Source organism: Miscanthus floridulus, chromosome 4 (assembly GCF_019320115.1).
Source record: "Miscanthus floridulus cultivar M001 chromosome 4, ASM1932011v1, whole genome shotgun sequence".
Taxonomy (NCBI): domain Eukaryota; kingdom Viridiplantae; phylum Streptophyta; class Magnoliopsida; order Poales; family Poaceae; genus Miscanthus; species Miscanthus floridulus.
Window position 1 is genome coordinate 6,362,822 of NC_089583.1, and position 17,967 is coordinate 6,380,788.

General features: G+C 47.8%; 1 protein-coding gene across 1 annotated transcript; it reads left to right on the forward strand.

Moving 5' to 3' along the window:
* The first annotated feature begins 15,141 nt into the window (after window positions 1-15,141).
* Window positions 15,142-15,831, forward strand: LOC136547975 (BTB/POZ and MATH domain-containing protein 5-like). Its single transcript, XM_066539648.1, has one exon. The coding sequence runs from the start codon at window positions 15,142-15,144 to the stop codon at window positions 15,829-15,831; it is 690 nt and encodes a 229-aa protein (XP_066395745.1).
* The last annotated feature ends 2,136 nt before the right edge of the window (window positions 15,832-17,967 follow it).

Below are 17,967 nucleotides of genomic sequence, written 5' to 3' on the forward strand. Positions count from 1 at the left end.
AGGTTCTAAATGCCATGTATACGTGCAATCGAAGCAACCTCGCAAGCCTCACAAGGATGCTGAGGTGAGAGACTTGGCACCATTAGAACTAATCCATTCCGATTTGTGTGAAATGAATGGCGAGTTGACCAAAGGTGGTTCATGATGTTTATAGATGATTGTAGTAGATTTTGCTATGTGTATCTGTTAAAATCAAAGGATGAAGCATTGAATTATTTTAAGATCTATAAAGCTGAGATAGAAAACTAACTTGAGAAGAAAATTAAACGGTTGCGGTCTAATCGCGGGGGAGAATATTTCTCAAATGAGTTTTCTGAGTTTTACGTGGAGCATGGTATTATTCATGAGAGGACACCTCCGTACTCACCATAATCTAATGGGATTGCCAAGAGAAAGAACCGTACTCTAATTGAGTTGGTTAACGCCATATTAGAGACTATGGAACTATCTAAGGAATGGTGGGGTGAGGCAATTTTGAAAGCATGTCATGTCCTAAATAGGGTGCTGTCGGTCTTTTGTAAACTGGACTAGTAAACTTATACGATTGCCGCACTACTCTAAAAAGACGATGGTAGCATCCAATAGACATGAGGATTTATACTAGTTCATACTAGAGCCCTATGTCCAGCCTTAGATATGATCGAGTGCATGTCCCTCGCTTGAATGCTCTGAAGTTCTTACAATGGGGGTGCAAGAAAGGTGGAAGAGATGGAAGGACCTATGCTGGGCGAAGGGCTTCCCGAAGAGAAGCTCCAGAAGCCCTATTATAATGGTGAATGAATGGAATGGTAGTGGATGTGAACTGTTCCCCGAGATGGGTGCCCTGGCTGCCCTTATATAGAGTTTGGGGCCAGGGCTTATACAAAGAGGAGGTTCTCCCAACTAAAGGTTCGAGAGCCTGAGGGAGGGCCTAGCTAACTTGGCTTGCAAGCTACGCCATCTTCTGGTGCACGTTCGGTCATGGCTATCGTCATGGTCTTCTAGCCATGTTGTGACAGGATGTGACGTGGCGCTACTATAGCCTCGATGGTGGTTCGTCAGTCGTCCTATGCAATGTGGTGTCTGTTGTGGCCTTCGTCATCCTCTCCTGGTTCCTACGACCCTGTTCGTTTGGGTCGGGGCACTCTACCGGTCTAGACGGCCATTACGTTGAGCCCCTTGTCGTGGATCCCCATCCTGTAGTGTGTGGGTTCATACAAGCATCTAGTTGGTTCGTATTTGGACGATGGGTGTTGTACCCGTTGCCACCGTGGTGTGGTGTTGTCTCATCGGTGCGACATGGCACAGGGATGGTGTCTGACCGGGCCGAGTTGACTTTTGTTTCCTCGGTCCTTGCAGGGTCAGTATGGCATGCTTGCTCTTGTTAGAGCAAGTGCGCCTAGCGACGCTCGACCTCCCCCTATCCTTTCTGGGGGTTGTGATGGGGAGAGGTCATGCATCTTGCGAGTGTCGTGTACTAAGGAGGGTAGAATATGTCAGGGATGACCCTGGCCTTGGCGGATGGCCCGCTCCGCTCGGCTTTCGCTGGGCCTTGGTCATTCAGGCCTTCGTTAGCTACTGTATTGTGGGCCGTGTGGCCTACTAACTAATCTGTGCCTTGGGACACCCTGGGGTCATAACCCTGATAGTAGCCCCCTGAGCATTTTTGCGACCACGAAGTGATCGTGAAAGCGTTGATGCGTGTGTGTGCCAGAGCATGGGTTCGTAGTCGCGTCCTTTCTGAGCTTTGTTGCTTGACCTCTTGTGGGCTGACACATTCAATGTGGCTGGTGGACGTTGTGCCCTATCCCACTTTGTCAAGCCATCCTAACAACGGGGTACACTCCCATGACCTAGGCGGGATCGACCGGTCTCATCGACACTATACCGGTGCTGCTTTCGCGAGGGTCTCGATTTTCCTAACCTTATGTGGGTACCTAATATTGGCTAGGACCTTCCATGGCTTGCCACATGGTGAGGGTGTTCTAGGATGCTCAGTCCACCTTCGGACCTATAAGTGAAAGCTTTTTCCGTTGTTTGAGTTGCTCACGGGTGGTGACGATGAGCGGCTCCCTATTCTCCTATTGAGGGAGCAAGAAAATGGTGGAAAGATTAGGGGCGAGCTGCGGGGTTCCCAACCCGCTAGATCCTATTGTGCCCAGAAGCTGGCGGTGTTCCTTCTGTTGTTTGGTGCTTGAAGGGAACTTGCGAGCGGATGGGGACGTGCCCGTGGAGCACACGCTGTATGGGGATCAGGCAATCCAATCTCCAGTGAGACGGGATTGTCCTAATTTGGAAGGTCTCTACCTAAGCCCCACTGGCACTTGTGAATGCCCATGGGTGCTGGCTTAGGCATCCTTGAGCTGGTGCGGCCTCTAGGCTTGCCCCTGTGCTCCCGCGCCCTAGGAGCCATGTTGCTACGGGAAGATTGGTGTGGCGTCTTCTCTTCCATGGTAGTAGCAAGGCTTCCTAGGGCTTACTGGAGATGTCACCAGTGCGGTGATTCCTAGATTTGTATTTCGGTGCATGGCTTGGTCATGCCCCTTTCTGAAGTTTGATAAGAGAGACCCTTTCATTGAGTATACTTGCCACTCCGAGGTCTCTCGGTGGTGGTTGAGTGGTCGCCTGTCCTAATAATGGCACGGGCTGAGATGCCCTCGTTAGCCAAGGATTACCACGTGGGTTTTATAGCATCTCTTGTCGGGCACAATCAGGGAGCGATTCACATAAACATGGGTGCCTTCCTTACGAAAGCGCCTTTGTTAGCCTTTTTTGCTGTTGGTCTGAATGATCTCCGTAATGGGGCTCTAGCCTCCACTAATTCACGAGATTCTAAGACATTGGCGTTTCAGTGACCCAAGAGGCGGGGGGGGAGATGGTAGTAGTTTAGACCACAGTTTTCAATAGGGTCACATGGGCTCTGCTCCTTTTTACTCCGATGTCCTTCTTGACTCTCGAGGGGTCATGGTGCCTGATCGCAAGTGACTTCAGTTTCGCCCCATGCGGGAAGAGGCTTGTCCACTGTAACCACATAGTCGGAGTAGTGCGCCTCATCGAGGTCAGTGGGTAATTCGAGTGGGACCTGATATCCTCCCTAATCATCGTGGAGTTTGGCTGTGGCTCATGCGAGATGCCCCATAAATCATCGGCCATCAATCCCGTCGGTCTCCAACCACCTCTGTAGCAGCTAGAGGGCAAGATGCCTCCCCCTAGGAGGTGTCAACCCGGGAGTCTTTGAAGCGGACGACTCGAACACAGGAGGAGATGGTTGCGAGGTTCCGCACCACTGATTAGAGCCATAGGGGCCCGTCTCATCCTGTCCCTATCTCTTTTGTGGCCTTGAACCCATCTAAGGGTTGGCCCAAGGATGGGTTTCCTAAGCATGATGTGGGGTCATGGTCACGACAAATCGCTCTGCGCGTGGACTTGAGGGGCTCGTTGCCTCCTTGGTCATGATGTGACTTAATGGCGCTCGTTCGCATGTGAATACATGATGTGCTGCGCCTCTCGATTGCTGTGGTGTGGTGGCTCGCTCATCGATGGACCATGGGGCTTGTCCCAGGATGGACCCTGCAAGGGAGCGGTTCGCATCCCCGATCACCACCACATATATGACCCCTCCAGCTCATGTTCTCTTACCTTATTTTTGCCTTTCACTATTGCGCATTGCAATAGGGAGAGGAGTGGAAGGGAATCGAACTTGAAGGATTTACCTGGTAGGTGCACCGCCATGAGTGTTCGCCCGGTGCCGTCCCCCTTCACCGCTGCTTTTGCCTCCACCCTGCTTGTGTTAAGGATGAGTGAGTGGGTACCTTCGATGGTGACGGAGGTGCGGTTGTTGTGGCTCGTCGAGGACGGTCTTCTCCCATTGAAGGAAGTCGTTGGATGGAGGGCCACCGCCGGTGAGGTGTTCCCCAACCTACAGCTAGGGGAAATGGTGTCTTTCACCGACTTCCATGAGCACGGGTTTGGGATCCCATCGTCAGATTTCCTCCAGGGGTTCCTTCTAGAGGATGGTGTCCAAATGCATCACCTTCCCCCCAATGGCGTGCTGCAGCTGGCAGGGTTCAAGGTCATTTGTGAGGCCTTCCTTGGGATAGAACCCAAGAAAGACCTATTTTGGTGGCTCTTCGAGGTCAAGAGCCGGCAGGTGTTGGGGTCTACCAGCAGAGTGTTGGCCCTTGTCGGTGGAATAAACATCTAGATGCGCTCTGGGGTGTCCCATTTCTACCCATGCTTGTCGTTGAGGAGTTTGAATTCTAGCTAGCACAGGAATTGGTTCTACATCCGTGATGATGCCTCCGCCACCTTGCTCCCCTTCTCGGTCGCTCCCCCAGTGAGGTCGGCCTCCTAGGGTCGATATGCAATTGGAGGCACTAGGCGGAGGTGATAGAGATCCTCAAGGATCAGGTGTCGACCAGTCTGGATGGCGTTATGGTCCTTCGGGTCTTGGTCGAGTGTTGTGTTCTCCCATTGAAGCGACGGGCTCATCTGCTGTGTGATTACGTCGGAGCCAAAGACCCGACTCACGATGCCATGGAAGAGCTTGAAGATCATGTGATTATAGAGCGGATGGTGGGGCTGGTCGGCACAGGGGTCATGGTCTCAACTGAGTGCGCCTTCGTGGTGTTTTTGGTTAGCCATCGTCCTAACCTGGTGAGTCGCCCTTCGTCATGTTTTTCTCCTTGTTCTTAGCTTGCCAGGTGATTAGTGAGGTGGCTTGCTTCTGACAGCCTGTTCCATCATTCCACTCTCATTTCCACATCCCTTGCCTAGAGGGCGCCGATGGCACTGCTCTAGACGAGGGGGCGATTACTGGTGATCAGAGGTGGCCTCAGGTTGGGGAATCACCGGAGAGGTCAGAGCATCAAAGGCACAGGCTCTGTTGCTAGGCAAAGGTGGTGTTGACGGTCGCAAGGGTTCAGAGAGTGACATGGATGTGGAGTCTAGGGTTCTTCAGCATGTCCTTGTCGAGTCTTGGAGATTTGGAGACTGGACTAGGTCGAGCAGTGGTGGTTGTGTGACACATGCTATGAGTGAGGATGGGATTGTTTGGAAGCGCTCTTGTGTTGCCGGTAGTGGTAACCGGGGCCTTTCGTCCTCGCTCTTGTCTGGCTCATCTTTGGTTGATTTGTAGTCGTCCAATCATGGGGCCAGAGCTGGCGGGCAGTCAGAGGCCAATGCCACGGTCACGGCAGGTGGTGCCTTGTCGGCCTTGGGTCCCGTGATGCCAGGTGTCGTGACTCTGATTGCGGTTCTGCTCCTAGGGAGGGGTGTGACGAGTCTCGTGGTTTGTTCCAAGAGGTATGTTACCCACCTACCTTTTTCTTTTAGCAGTAGGGCCTATATTGTCTTTTTTCTTGTGCCTTCAAGGAATTTTTACTGTAGGGAGGTTCTTCCCGGGTTCGCCATTGCCAAGCCATTGGGCTTTGTGAACCTACCTATTCGCCTGGGCCCTTCGTCGAACTGCAGCGAGGCCGAAGTCACCGTGGCTTGGCACCTTCCCCTTGTGACCTTGCGTCTGTCGGCCGATGATGAGGGTTGCTCCAACATCGGAGCGCTGGCTGGCTTGGTTGAGGGGAAGGCACCGGGTGTCGATGAGATTAGAGTGATTGTCGTCTCGGAGGAGGGGGCGGGCTCACTGCCTACTGTCGATCCCTCATTCATGGGGATGACAGTCACCCAAGCTGGTGGGTCTATTTTGACTCCTCATGGTGAGGAGGTCAGTCTTGGCGACGATCCTTTCGTCTAGCCGCACCTTGCGGGTTCTTGCGAGGCTCCATTTGAGGTGAACGACATGGCCGAGCAGGCCACATGGGGCGGTGCCTTGTAGAGCCGTGTGGGGTTCCTTGTGACTCTATCAGAGCTGGCTAACATGGCTACCATGGTCATTGGGTTGGGCGCGAAGGCCCAACAGTTGATGGCTGAGGAAGTTGTACACCGCAAACAGGTGCAGCCTTACTACTTTGGTTCATCTGTTGGGCTCGCTATGCGGGGTGCTTGTTTGACTGAACAATGTGGTTATTTCTTTCTTCTTTTGCAGGATTGATGAGGGCTTCAGCAAAGAAGTCCCAATTTTTGCGTTTGGCTTTCCAGGTGCAGTCAAAGGGTGCTACGGATAGTGATCACCTAATCAAACCAGAGGCGGAAGTGCAACACCTATGAGAGGAATTGGAGGCCTCTGAGAGGACACAAGTGGGGCTCCATGAGAGCTTGGTCAATGCATTAGAGGGGTTGACTTGTCCTAGGAGTGGCTTGCGGAACAGGCGGCACGAGATCGATCTTAGATAGGTTTGCTGACGGCCCAGGTGGCAGACCTCAAGGCGGCAATGGCCGTTTAGGAGGTGGAACACACCATGGCGGACGCTGCCCGAGACGAGGCCGAGTAGGGTCATCAGCGCCTCAAAGCTGAATGTCAAGGCCTTCGCTCCACTTGCGCTGCAAGGTTCCTCTTAGGTCTAGGCTCAACAGTCGTGCTTGACTACAGTTTGTCCACTTGCTTTAGGTTTGGGCGCGAAGGCGCTTTCGGATCTAGAGGCGAGGATGGCCATGGAGCGGGTGGCTCCGGAGGCTGTCAGGGAGCTAACGGTGCTAACTAGTTTTGGACAAGCCCTGTGCGATGTCATGCTAGGTGTCGGTCGAGGGAGTGCCCAGTTGGTGTCCTATCTTGACGAGGCTCACCGCTAGGTGGACCCCCTTGTGTCCGCTGGACTCCGATTATGCGGGATGAAAAGTTGAGAAAAAGAGCACATCGGACACATGTCAACTATTGGGAAGATCACTTGTGTCTTGGTCATCAAAGAAGCAAAATAGTATAGCACTTTCAACCGCCAAAGCGGAGTATATTTCGGCCGGTAGTTGTTGTGCTCAATTACTTTGGATGAAGGCTACTTTGAGTGACTTTGGAATTAAATTCAAGCAAGTGCCATTGCTATGTGACAATGAGAGTGCCGTAAAGCTCACCAACAACCCGGTTCAACATTCAAGAACAAAGCATATTGATGTCTGCCATCATTTCATAAGAGATCACTAATAAAAAGGGGACATTTGCATTGAGAGTGTGGGCACCGAAGATCAACTTGCCGATATATTCACCAAGCCACTTGATGAGAAGAGGTTTTGGAAGCTAAGGAATGAATTGAACATACTTGATTTCTCAAATATGTGTTGATGCACCACCCATTATATGACATGCCTCTCCTTCAAGCAAAGCAAGGTAAAGTTGATTGACGTGTCATCCATCCATTGCTAAGGACTTATTTAGTGCATCTAGTCATTCCTATCATGTCCTAGGCTCATTCATTAAAATCAAATGAATTTGATGCTTGTATGGTACCACTATTGCTTGTATGTTTGAAATAATCTAGTGGTAACATATGACATGTTTGTGGGCTTGTAAACCTAGTATTTGATCTAGAAAATAAGCTATAAGTGTTTAACTCAACATGGTACAAGATAACCCTTATTTAGAGGTGTGAAGAAGCTTGTCCTTGGATCAAACCGAGTTAAATATCTTTTGCAAGTAATCTAGATTGAACAAAATTGGGAAAATGATCCTCATTTCATATGGTTTCACCCCAACCTTTCTATAATTTGAGCTCACCTTTTGTGCTAATTGTTGACAAAGGGGGAGAGAAATTCACAAAGATAGTAAGATGGGAAAAGCAAACAAATGAAATAAAATTGTAAAGGGAAAAATAAAAAATACACACAAGTAGGGGGAGCAAGCTCATAAACTTGTATGTTGCATTTTGATGTGCATTTCATATATTTGCTTGCATAGCACAAGTTCTAAATTTCAATATCCATGCTTGTGTGGTGTATGCTAGTTATATGCTTGAATGGTAAAATGAAAAACTAGCATGCATAGGCTAAAGTAACTAGACTTATGTTCATTTTATGGAAACTAGACCCCTGCTTGTAATGTTGATCTCATGGGGTATTCTAGTTTTTGTGTATATATAGTTACTAATGGTGCTAAGGATGGTATATTGGTGCACTCCGATTAGTATCACGCTTCAAAGGTCCATCTCTTATACCTTAGCATCATACGGTAGAAATTGTCTCCTATATTTCCTATCTAAGCATATGTTCAAGCTATAATCCAAACTCTTAGCACATATGTAGGGGGAGCAATTGTTACCATTTGAGATTCATGAAACTTGTCCATATCCTTTACACATGGTAAATATGCTTGGGCAAGCAACATGGATTTAATTAAATTTCAACTTATATCTTTATGAAAGGGTTGTCATCAATTACCAAAAAGGGAGAGATTGAAAGCTCTAGTTTGGTTTTGGTTAATTGATGAAACTCTAAGTGCTAACCTAGTTTATCAAAGTAATTATGAGATAGGTAGCACTACTCCAAGTGATGAAGCAATGGCGAAGATCATGACGATGGTGATGGCATGGTGATGATCAAATGCTTGAATTTGGAAAAGAAGAAAGAGAAAAACAAAAGGCTCAAGGCAAAGGTATAAATAGTAGGAGCCATTTTGTTCTGGTGATCAAGACACTTAGCGAGTGTGATCACATTTAGGTTAGATAGCCGTACTATTAAGAGGGGTGAAACTCATATTGAAATGCGGTTATCAAAGTGCCACTAGATGCTCTAACTCATTGCATATGCATTTAGGATCTAGTGGAGTGCTAACACCCTTGAAAATGTTTGTGAAAATATGCTAACACATGTGCACAAGGTGATACACTTGGTGGTTGGCACATTTGAGCAAGGGTTAGAAACTTCACTGGTGGAGTGTCCGTCCGTAGAGTGTGGATAGTCCGACGGTGCCACCGGCACCCTATACAGAAAAGACAGGGGTTCATAGAGTGACTGGACGCTGGTGGCGCAGTGACCGGATGCTAGGTCCTGAGCCTGGTCAGTAGCAGCTGTGAGCACGCATCTCGGTCTTGTGACCGGATGCTGGCACGAAGAGTGACCAGACGCTGACAGGATGCATTCGGTCAGTGCTGATGTACGCTGACATGAGGCGCACAGAGGAAATGTTGAGTGACCGGACGTTGGGTGAGTCCGGTCGAGCATGACCGGACGCGTCCGGTTGTGAAATTTTGCATTTGGAACCTTTCTGGAAATGACCAGACGCTGGGGTCCTACGTCCAGTCACTTTCTAACTGACGCATCCGATCATCACTTGACCGTTTAGATCAGGCGATCAGCGTTTGAAGCCGATGACACGTGGCAAGCATTGGGCGACCAGACGCTGGGGTCCTACGTCCGGTCAAACTGACCGGAGTGTCCGGTCACCCCGTGTTGTGCCCAGTGAAGGGGTACAACGGCTCTATTTCATGGGGGCTTCTATTTAAGCCCCATGGCTGGCTCAAGCTCACTCTCTTGGCCATTTACATTGACATAGCAACCTTGTGAGCTTAGCCAAAGCCCTCCCACTCATCTCCATCATTGTTTCATCATCATTGTGAGATTGGGAGAGAATCCAAGCGCATTGCTTGAGTGATTGCATCTAGTGGCACTTGGCATTCGTGTTTCACTACGGGATTCACTTGTTACTCTTGGTGGTTGCCGCCACCTAGATGGCTTGGAGCAGCGAGGATCGTTGAGCGGAGGTTGGTGATTGTCTCCGGCTCCGATCATGGTGATTGTGAGGGGTCTTATGCCTTCCCCGGTGGAGAGCCGAAAGGTAACTCTAGTGGATTGCTCGTGTCATTGAGTTATCTCACTTGTGGGTAGGTTCTTGCGGTGTCCAATTGTGTGGACGAGGTTCGTGCAACACCTCTTAGCCGCTGTACCACCAAGTGTTGGCCGACACAACGGGGACTAGCATGCCGGTAAGCACGTGAACCTCGAGAGAAAAATTGGTTGTCTCTTGTCCTTTGGTATTCTCCTAGTGATTGATTTAGTATTCATCTTGTGATCAGTTCACTCCTCTACACGGTGGTATAATCACCCTACTCACTCATTTATATTCTTGCAAACTAGTTGTGGCATACTCTTTAGTGTAATTAGAATTGAGAGTTTACTTTGTTATTTTAAGTTCATCTAGTGGAGCTCTTTAGAGTAGCAAGATTGAGAGCTCTTAGTGAGTAGTAACATTGCAAGTTGTGTGCCTAGTAATCATTGCAACTAGAATTGTTGGATAGGTGGCTTGCAACCCTTGTAGAGCTAGAGCAAGTTTGCATTTCGCTATTTGTCATACTAATCAAATTGCTCTAGTTGATTTGTAGATTTTTAAATAGGCTATTCACCCCCCCCTCTAGCCATATTAGGACCTTTCAATGTCCCGGATCTCTATGGTAGTGGTTTGGGTCATAGTCGTGGGCGGTCGCGGGTGCTGGCCCTTTGATGCTGATGAACTCATAGATTTTGCGATGGATGTGGCCACCGTGGGCCATTCCACCAGCAAGTTCACCGGCAGTGCGAGGAGCCATCGCTTCCTTCTCAACAAATGAGAGTGCACGACTATCCCCTACCTAGCACGCCAACTGTCGGTGTTTTGTAAACCGGACTAGTAAACTTATATGGTTACCACACTGCTCTAGGAAGACGATGGTAGCATCCAATAGACACGAGGATTTATGCTGGTTTAGGCTAGAGCCCTACGTCCAGTCTTAGAGATGATCGAGTGTGTGTTCCTCACTTGAATGCTCTGAAGTTCTTACAATGGGTAGTGCAAGAAAGGTGGAAGAGATGGAAGGACCTATGCTAGGTGAAGGGATGCCTGAAGAGAAGCTCCAGGAGCCCTACTACAACGGTGAGTGAATGTAATGGTAGTGGATGTGAACCGTTCCCCGAGATGGGTGCCCTGGCTGCCCTTATATAGAGTTTGGGGCCAGGGCTTACACAAAGAGGAGGTTCTCCCGACCGAAGGGTCGAGAGCCTAAGGGAGGGCCTAGCTAACTTGGCTTGCAAGCTACATCGTCTTCTGGTGCACGTTCAGTCGTGGCTATCGTCATGGTCTTCTGGCAACGTTGTGGTAGGATGTGATGTGGTGCTACTGTGCCAGCCATGGCGGCATTGTAGCCTCAATGGTGGTTCATCAGATGTCTTGTGCAATGTGGTGTCCGCCGTGGCCTTCATAATCGTCTCCTAGTTCTCAGGGGCGTCGAGCTGCCCTAGGTCATCGATCACTCGGTTGCTTTGCGGGCCTGAGGACCATGATCCCGTTTGTTGGGGTCAGGGCACTCTGCCGGTCTAGATGTCCTTTTTGTTGAGCCCCTTGTCGTGGATCCCCATTCCATAGTGGGTGGGATAATAGAAGCATCTAGTCGGTCTATATTTGGACGGTGGGTGTTGTACCCGTTGCCACCGTGGTGCGGTGTTGTCTCATCGGTGCAGCATGGTACAGGGATGGTATCTGACCGGACCGAGGTGATTGTTGTCCCCTTGGTCCTTGTGGGGTCAGCGCGGCATGCTTGCTCTTGTCAGAGTAGGCGCACCTAGTTGTGCTCGACCTCCCCTTTCCCTTTCGAGGGTCGTGATGGGGAGAGGTCGTGCGTCTTGCGAGTGTCATGTACTAAGGCGGGTGGAAGATGTCGGGGATGACCCCGGCCTTGGTGGCTGGCCCGCTCCGCTTGGCTTTTGCTGGGCCTCGATCGTTCAGGCCTTCGTTAGCTACTGTATTGTGGGCCGCGCGGCCTACTAAGTAATCGGTACCTTGGGACACCCTGGGGTTATAACCCCGATAAGTGCCCACAAAGAACAAAGAAATTACACCATTCGAGGAATGAGAGAAGAAGAGATTAAATCTCTCTTACCTATGAACATGGGGTTGTTTGGCAAAGGTGAATGTGCCAATTAACAAGAAGCGAAAGCTTGGACCTAAAACCGTTGATTGTGTCTTTCTCGGTTATGCTATTCACAACGTGGGTTATAGAGTTTTAATAATAAATTCTGGAGTGCCTGATGTGAATGTTGGTACTATTATGGAATTTAGAGATGCTAGATTTTTTGAGAGTGAATTTCCTATGAAAAATACACCTAGCACTTCTAGTCATAATTCTATAATACTTCCACAGTTGCGTGAACCGATAGAACATGTTGATATTGAAACCCACGTGGAAAATCATGAGGAGGATAATAATATAGTGACTTGAAAGAGTAAGAGACGGAGGACTACAAAGTCCTTTGGTGAAGACTATATTATATACCTCGTGGATGACACTGCTAAGACCATAGAAGAGGCATATTCATCTCTTGACGCTGACTTATGGAAGGAAGTTGTTCAGATTGAGATGGACTCTATTATGCCTAATGGAACTTGGGAGGTTGTTGATTGTTCTTATGGGTGCAAACCTATGGGATGTAAATGGGTGTTCAAGAAAAAGCTTAGGCCTGATGGTACTATTAAGAAGTACAAGACGAGGCTTGTGGCTAAGGGTTATACCCAAAAAGAAGGCGAAGATTATTTCAATACTTATTCACCAGTTGTCCGTCTAATGACTATACGAGTGTTACTTTCCTTGGCTGCCTCACATGGTCTTCTCGTTCATCAGATGGATCTTAAGATGGCTTTCTTGAATGGAGAGCTTGAAGAAGCGATCAATATAGATCAGCCGGATGAATTTGTAGCAAATGGTAAATAGGGAAAAGTATGTAAATTATTGAAATCTTTGTATGGTCTAAAGCAAGCACCTAAGTAGTGGCACGAGAAGTTTGACAGAACTTTGACATCAGTCAACTTTGCTGCGAATGAAGCTGATAAATGTGTTTATTATCGGTATGGTGAAGCAGATGGTGTGATCTTGTGCTTATATGTTGATGATATACTAATTTTTGGAAATAATATTAATGTCATTGAGGAAGTGAAAGGATTTTTATCGAGTAACTTTGAAATAAAAGATTTGGGAGAAACTGATGTTATTCTTAACATAAAGCTGCTCAGAGAAGGAAATTGTGGGGTAACGCTTTTGCAATCCCATTATGTTGAAAGGTGTTGAGTCACTTTGGATACAGTGATTGTACACATGTTTCAACTCCTTATGACCCAAGTGTGCTATTAAGGAAAAATCACAGAATAGCACGGGATCAATTAAGATATTCTCAAATAATTGGCTCACTTATGTATTTAGCTAGTGCAACGAGGCCTGATATCTCGTTTGCTGTGAGCAAACATAGTCAGTTTGTTTCAAATCTAGGAGATAATTATTGGCGTGCTCTTGAAAGGGTATTGTGCTATCTAAAAGGGATTGTGATCTATGGCACTCACTATACCGGGTATCCAAGGGTACTAGAGGATTACTGTGATGCAAATTGGATATCTGATGCTAATGAGATTTATGCCACAAGTGGATATGTGTTCTCACTTGGAGGTGGTGTTTTTTAACGAAAATCTTGCAAGCAGACCGTCTTAATGATGTCAGCAATGGAAGCAGAAATCACAGCATTAGATACCACCACTGTTGAGGCCGAGTGGCTTCGTGAACTCCTTATGGATTTACCGGTGGTTGAAAAACCTATACCGGCTATTTCCATGAACTGTGATAATCAGACAGTGATAATCAAAGTGAACAGTTCTAGGGATAACATGAAGTCTACAAGGCATGTGAAGAGGCGGTTAAAATCTGTAAGAAAACTGAGAAACTCTGGAGTAATAACGTTAGACTATGTCCAAACATCTAAGAATCTGGCAGATCAGTTTACAAAGGGACTGTCACGCAATGTGATAGATGGTGCATCGAGGAAGATGGGCTTGAGACCCACACAAAGTCATTCCATAGTGGTAACCTGTCCTATGTGATCGGAGATTCCGTGAAGTAGGATTGCGAAACAAGCTAGTGGTTGACTGTGATGGAGAGACCCCTATAATAAGGTCCAGATCGTTTGAGATGCATGTTTCTCCTATGATGTAAGATAGGTTGGTTTATACCTTAATGTGATCCGAGTAGCTTATTTAAGCAGAGATGTCGGCCTACAGGACATCTTAAAAGGAACACAGCTATATGAGTTCGACTGCTAGTCACAGTCTATGAGATGTGGGTAGTCTCTAAATACTCATAAAAGGCCCAGGAGTTTGACTTATATGCTCCAACCAAAGGGGATGCTTTAGGCAGCCTTGTATCAGTAAAGAACTTAGGTGAAACTTATTTCGCACAAAACTGACAATTCAAAGCATAGTCCATTGTTCAGTTGTGAAGAAGTGTAACCTTTGTTCTAGGTGGATATTTAACTTAACAGTCTGCCCTGAAAAACTGGTATATCAAACAATTTGCAGCACTAAGAGCATTTTCTATGCCTTCGAATTTGATGGGGATTGTTAGATTTAATTGAGTTTGTCCAATTTTTATCCAGCAATTAAATAAAATGAAATTCCAAGGTCAAAGTTAATGCTAGGTATAATTAGTTGGGTCCTTCATGTGGTGTAACTTACAGTTTGATGAGGGTTGATGAGAGGTTAAGTGCATGATGACCATTATGTGTCACAGTGGTTTCTGTTACTAGTAACGAACAATTCATTTGTCAGTTTCACAAGTTACTTGTAACAGACAATGACATGATGGCTACTAACTCTTCATGCGCCTAGCCTTCAACTTCATCGTCCTTTGTCGCTGCATAAAAGGGGACATTCTTTATCTTGTACGCGAGAGAGAAGAGAACACATAACCAGAACACCATCACACTGATGTTGTGCTGCTATCTGCCATCCCTGTCCCGGTTCTTGTGTGCACAGGAATAAGGAGAGTAGGCCTCCGAAACCGGCGCCGTTCGTGAGTTTATCTGCTCGGGTGAAGACCGGCAATCAGGTTTTTGGGAGCGACTACACGATTGATCGATCGTACAACAACCTCATCTTCTTCCTAGCATTCGTGGCGGCAGCGGGAGATCGACACTGCAACCTATATGCAATGCATCGAGCGGGACGACTACTCCAACATGCGCCATGTCGACTAGAGCAACTGGCTCTCCGCAGGGTATGTTATAGGTCATCCCCTATTTTCAGCGATTAAAATCATGATAATTAGTATCGTCTATATGTTCTTGACACTTAGATCACACGTACACATGTCTGATGTCTTCAACATTTTGATAATATTTTTCTGGGTTAAACTAGTACTAAAATTGCCTTAATTTCTAACATATAAATCTTTCCTAACCAAAGTCTCGTGCTATTGATCGACCGTCGCCGTCGTTTGTTAAGATCGAACTCTTTACGCGTTTTCACCAATTTGATCGGGGCCGGCCGTGGCGATGTCGAGCTACGTGCCCTTTGGTACCGATCGCGATGGCGATGGCCTACGCACGTCGTCAGCTGAGGCGGCGGAGATCTCCGTGTCGACCGCCGCCGACACGGTGGTCGGCACCGGACACCACATGCTCAAGGTCGAGCGCTACTCGCAGCTCAAGGCTACGCACGCCGGCAAGAACGGCAGCTGCATAGAGTCCTCGTTCAAGGTCGGCGGCCACGCCTGGAGGCTCCGTCTCTATCTCAACGGCCAAAAAGAGGAGGACGCCGGCTTCGTCTCGCTGTTTCTCTGGCTGTGTGACGCCGCCCCTGGGACCGTCGTCCACGCCGACTTCGAGCTCGCTCTGGTGCATCACCATGACACGCTGGTGCGCCGGCCGCCGTCGTACGGCGTCTCGGCCATTCGCCCCTTTTCCCCAGAGACAGAGACACCATGGGGCTGTCAGCGATTCATCAGCGTGGAGGGCCTGGAGCGCTCCAAGTTCCTCAGGGACGACTGCTTCGCCGTCCGGTGCAAGGTCACCATCATCGAGGACCGGCCGTGCGTCAAGGAGGGGATCGTGCATGCACAGGACGTGCAGAGGCTAGGGTTGCTCTGCAGGTGCAACGATGCCACGTGCAAACGCCACCACGCGACGCCTGCGCAGACCCTTTGGGAGTTGTTTGCTAGGATGTGTCGTTCCATCTTTGAATAACTTTGTTTCTTGCTACTCACTTTTTTTTTCGTTCGTGTACGTTGGGAGAGAAATAAAAGTCATGCGTCGTTTCCCATCTTCGTGTTTCATATGCATCTATGATCTATCTCTAACCACAATCTCTACCATCGACCACCTCGCACATGAGCAATACATGGCCAACCAGGCTGCACGGTACAGCGAGGCATGGCAGCTTAGCACTAAGCTATCGTGCCTGATAGTGCCGCTGTGCCGAGGTAGCGGCCCAGGCATGGCCTTACGACCTGTCGGCCGTGCCGTGCTGCTAGGCACGATAGTCCGATGTGCCCGTGCCTAGTCCGACGTGCCCGTGCCGGCCCATGGGTGCGCCTCACACTCGAGGTCTCCGTGTCTTGCGCTCGTGGCCGCCGTGCTTTTTCGGGTCGGGCCCATGCCGACCCATCGTGCCTGGCCTGTTTGGACACTATATGAGCAACCCAGCCTGGTACTTACGCATTTCAATTTATAGGTCATTTTTTCTAAATACATAATTTTTATTATGTATCTATATATCTAGACATATCGAATGCATAGCAAAAGATATGTACCTGGAAAAGCTGAAAATCTAGATACACAAATTTTATTATGTATCTAGACACATCGAATGCATAGCAAAAGATATATACCTAGAAAAACTGAAATGGCCTATAATATAGGACAGATGATGGTACTGCATAGCTGCTCAACGCCTATATTTTATAATAGAACATTGTTACATACCTCATCAGGGTAGAGGATGATAATAGTGCCGCCACCCACACCCTAGAAGTGGATCTTGGTTTTATTACGTGGAACAATTTATTAAAAATTTGTAATGTTCCAATTTAACAAAAAGAGTTGCGACTATAGAAACAATTATTCATCTTGCAAACAAGAGCAATGACACCTAGCATTTTTCTATTAGTTTAAGACAAAAGTCTTCTGCTACTATATTTGGGTTCATTTGGTTAGAGAATAAATTCATAAAGTAGGATGGCTTGATTCAATTCTATTTTGAAGGTGTAAGGAAAATGACACATATGCTAGGGCCATTACTGATTTTGGTGGTTGATTAAGAAATATGATTATTTAGACTAATGATGTTGGCTAGTATACAAGGATGCAAGGATGGATGCAAGGATGGACTTGTATAAGGCAATGTGAAGATCAACTGATCAACACCGAAAGGAAGACCAATGTGCTATGTTGAAAACTTTAGAAGACATGAAGTCCGAGGCATCGAGTACGAGACGAAGCCTGGATGAGAAGACGCAAAGAACGAAGCTCACTGGTGGCTATTTGTAGCTAAAGATTTCCAAACGTGCCGGCACGGCACTACACGGCCCTAGCCCGCCTGGGCACGGCCCGTCTAGGCACGGCACGACAGGCACGGTTAATGAGGCGTGCCATGCCGTGCCGTGCCACCGTGCCGGAGTTCAGGCCCAGGCACGGCACTAAACTTGCTGGACCGTGCCTGGCGTACCGTGCCGGCACGGCAGTCCAGCGTGCCCCGTGCCGGCCCTGACACTGAAATTACAAAAACATTCATTCAAATCATAAGTTCACAGAGATAACTTCTAACTCATCAAAAACATCAGACAATGCCAGCAAAAAACAGCAAAGAGCAAAGAACAGCAAAGAAAACAGGCAAGTTTTGAAACTAAAACTAATTAAAGTAGGAGCTGTGCAATGGCTGCCTCATTAAAAACCTGTTTAGGTAAAACTCACCCTTGTGAGAAACCCTAAACAGGAAAAGAGTACAGCCAGCTCCTAAGATTGTTCATAAGTTTATTACATCCAGCCTCCAGCATGTCCAAGTCTTAATAGCTATTACAGAACCATTACATAAATGGGGAACTTAATCAACATCAAGATAAAGTGCTTCAAAGGCCTCTTCCAGCTCCTTATCCTCCACCATGTGCTGCAGTCTTGATTCAGCATTCTCCCAGTCCTTGATGCAGGTTAGTGCCTCCACAGTCTCAGGGTTCAGCCTCTGGCGACGCTCCTCGATGATCCTGCCAGTAGTGCTAAAGGTAGATTCTGAAGAAATGGTTGACACAGGCACAGTAAAAATATCTTTTGCAAGAATAGAAAGCACAGGATAAGTAAGCTTGTGCTCATGCCACCATTGCATGAGGT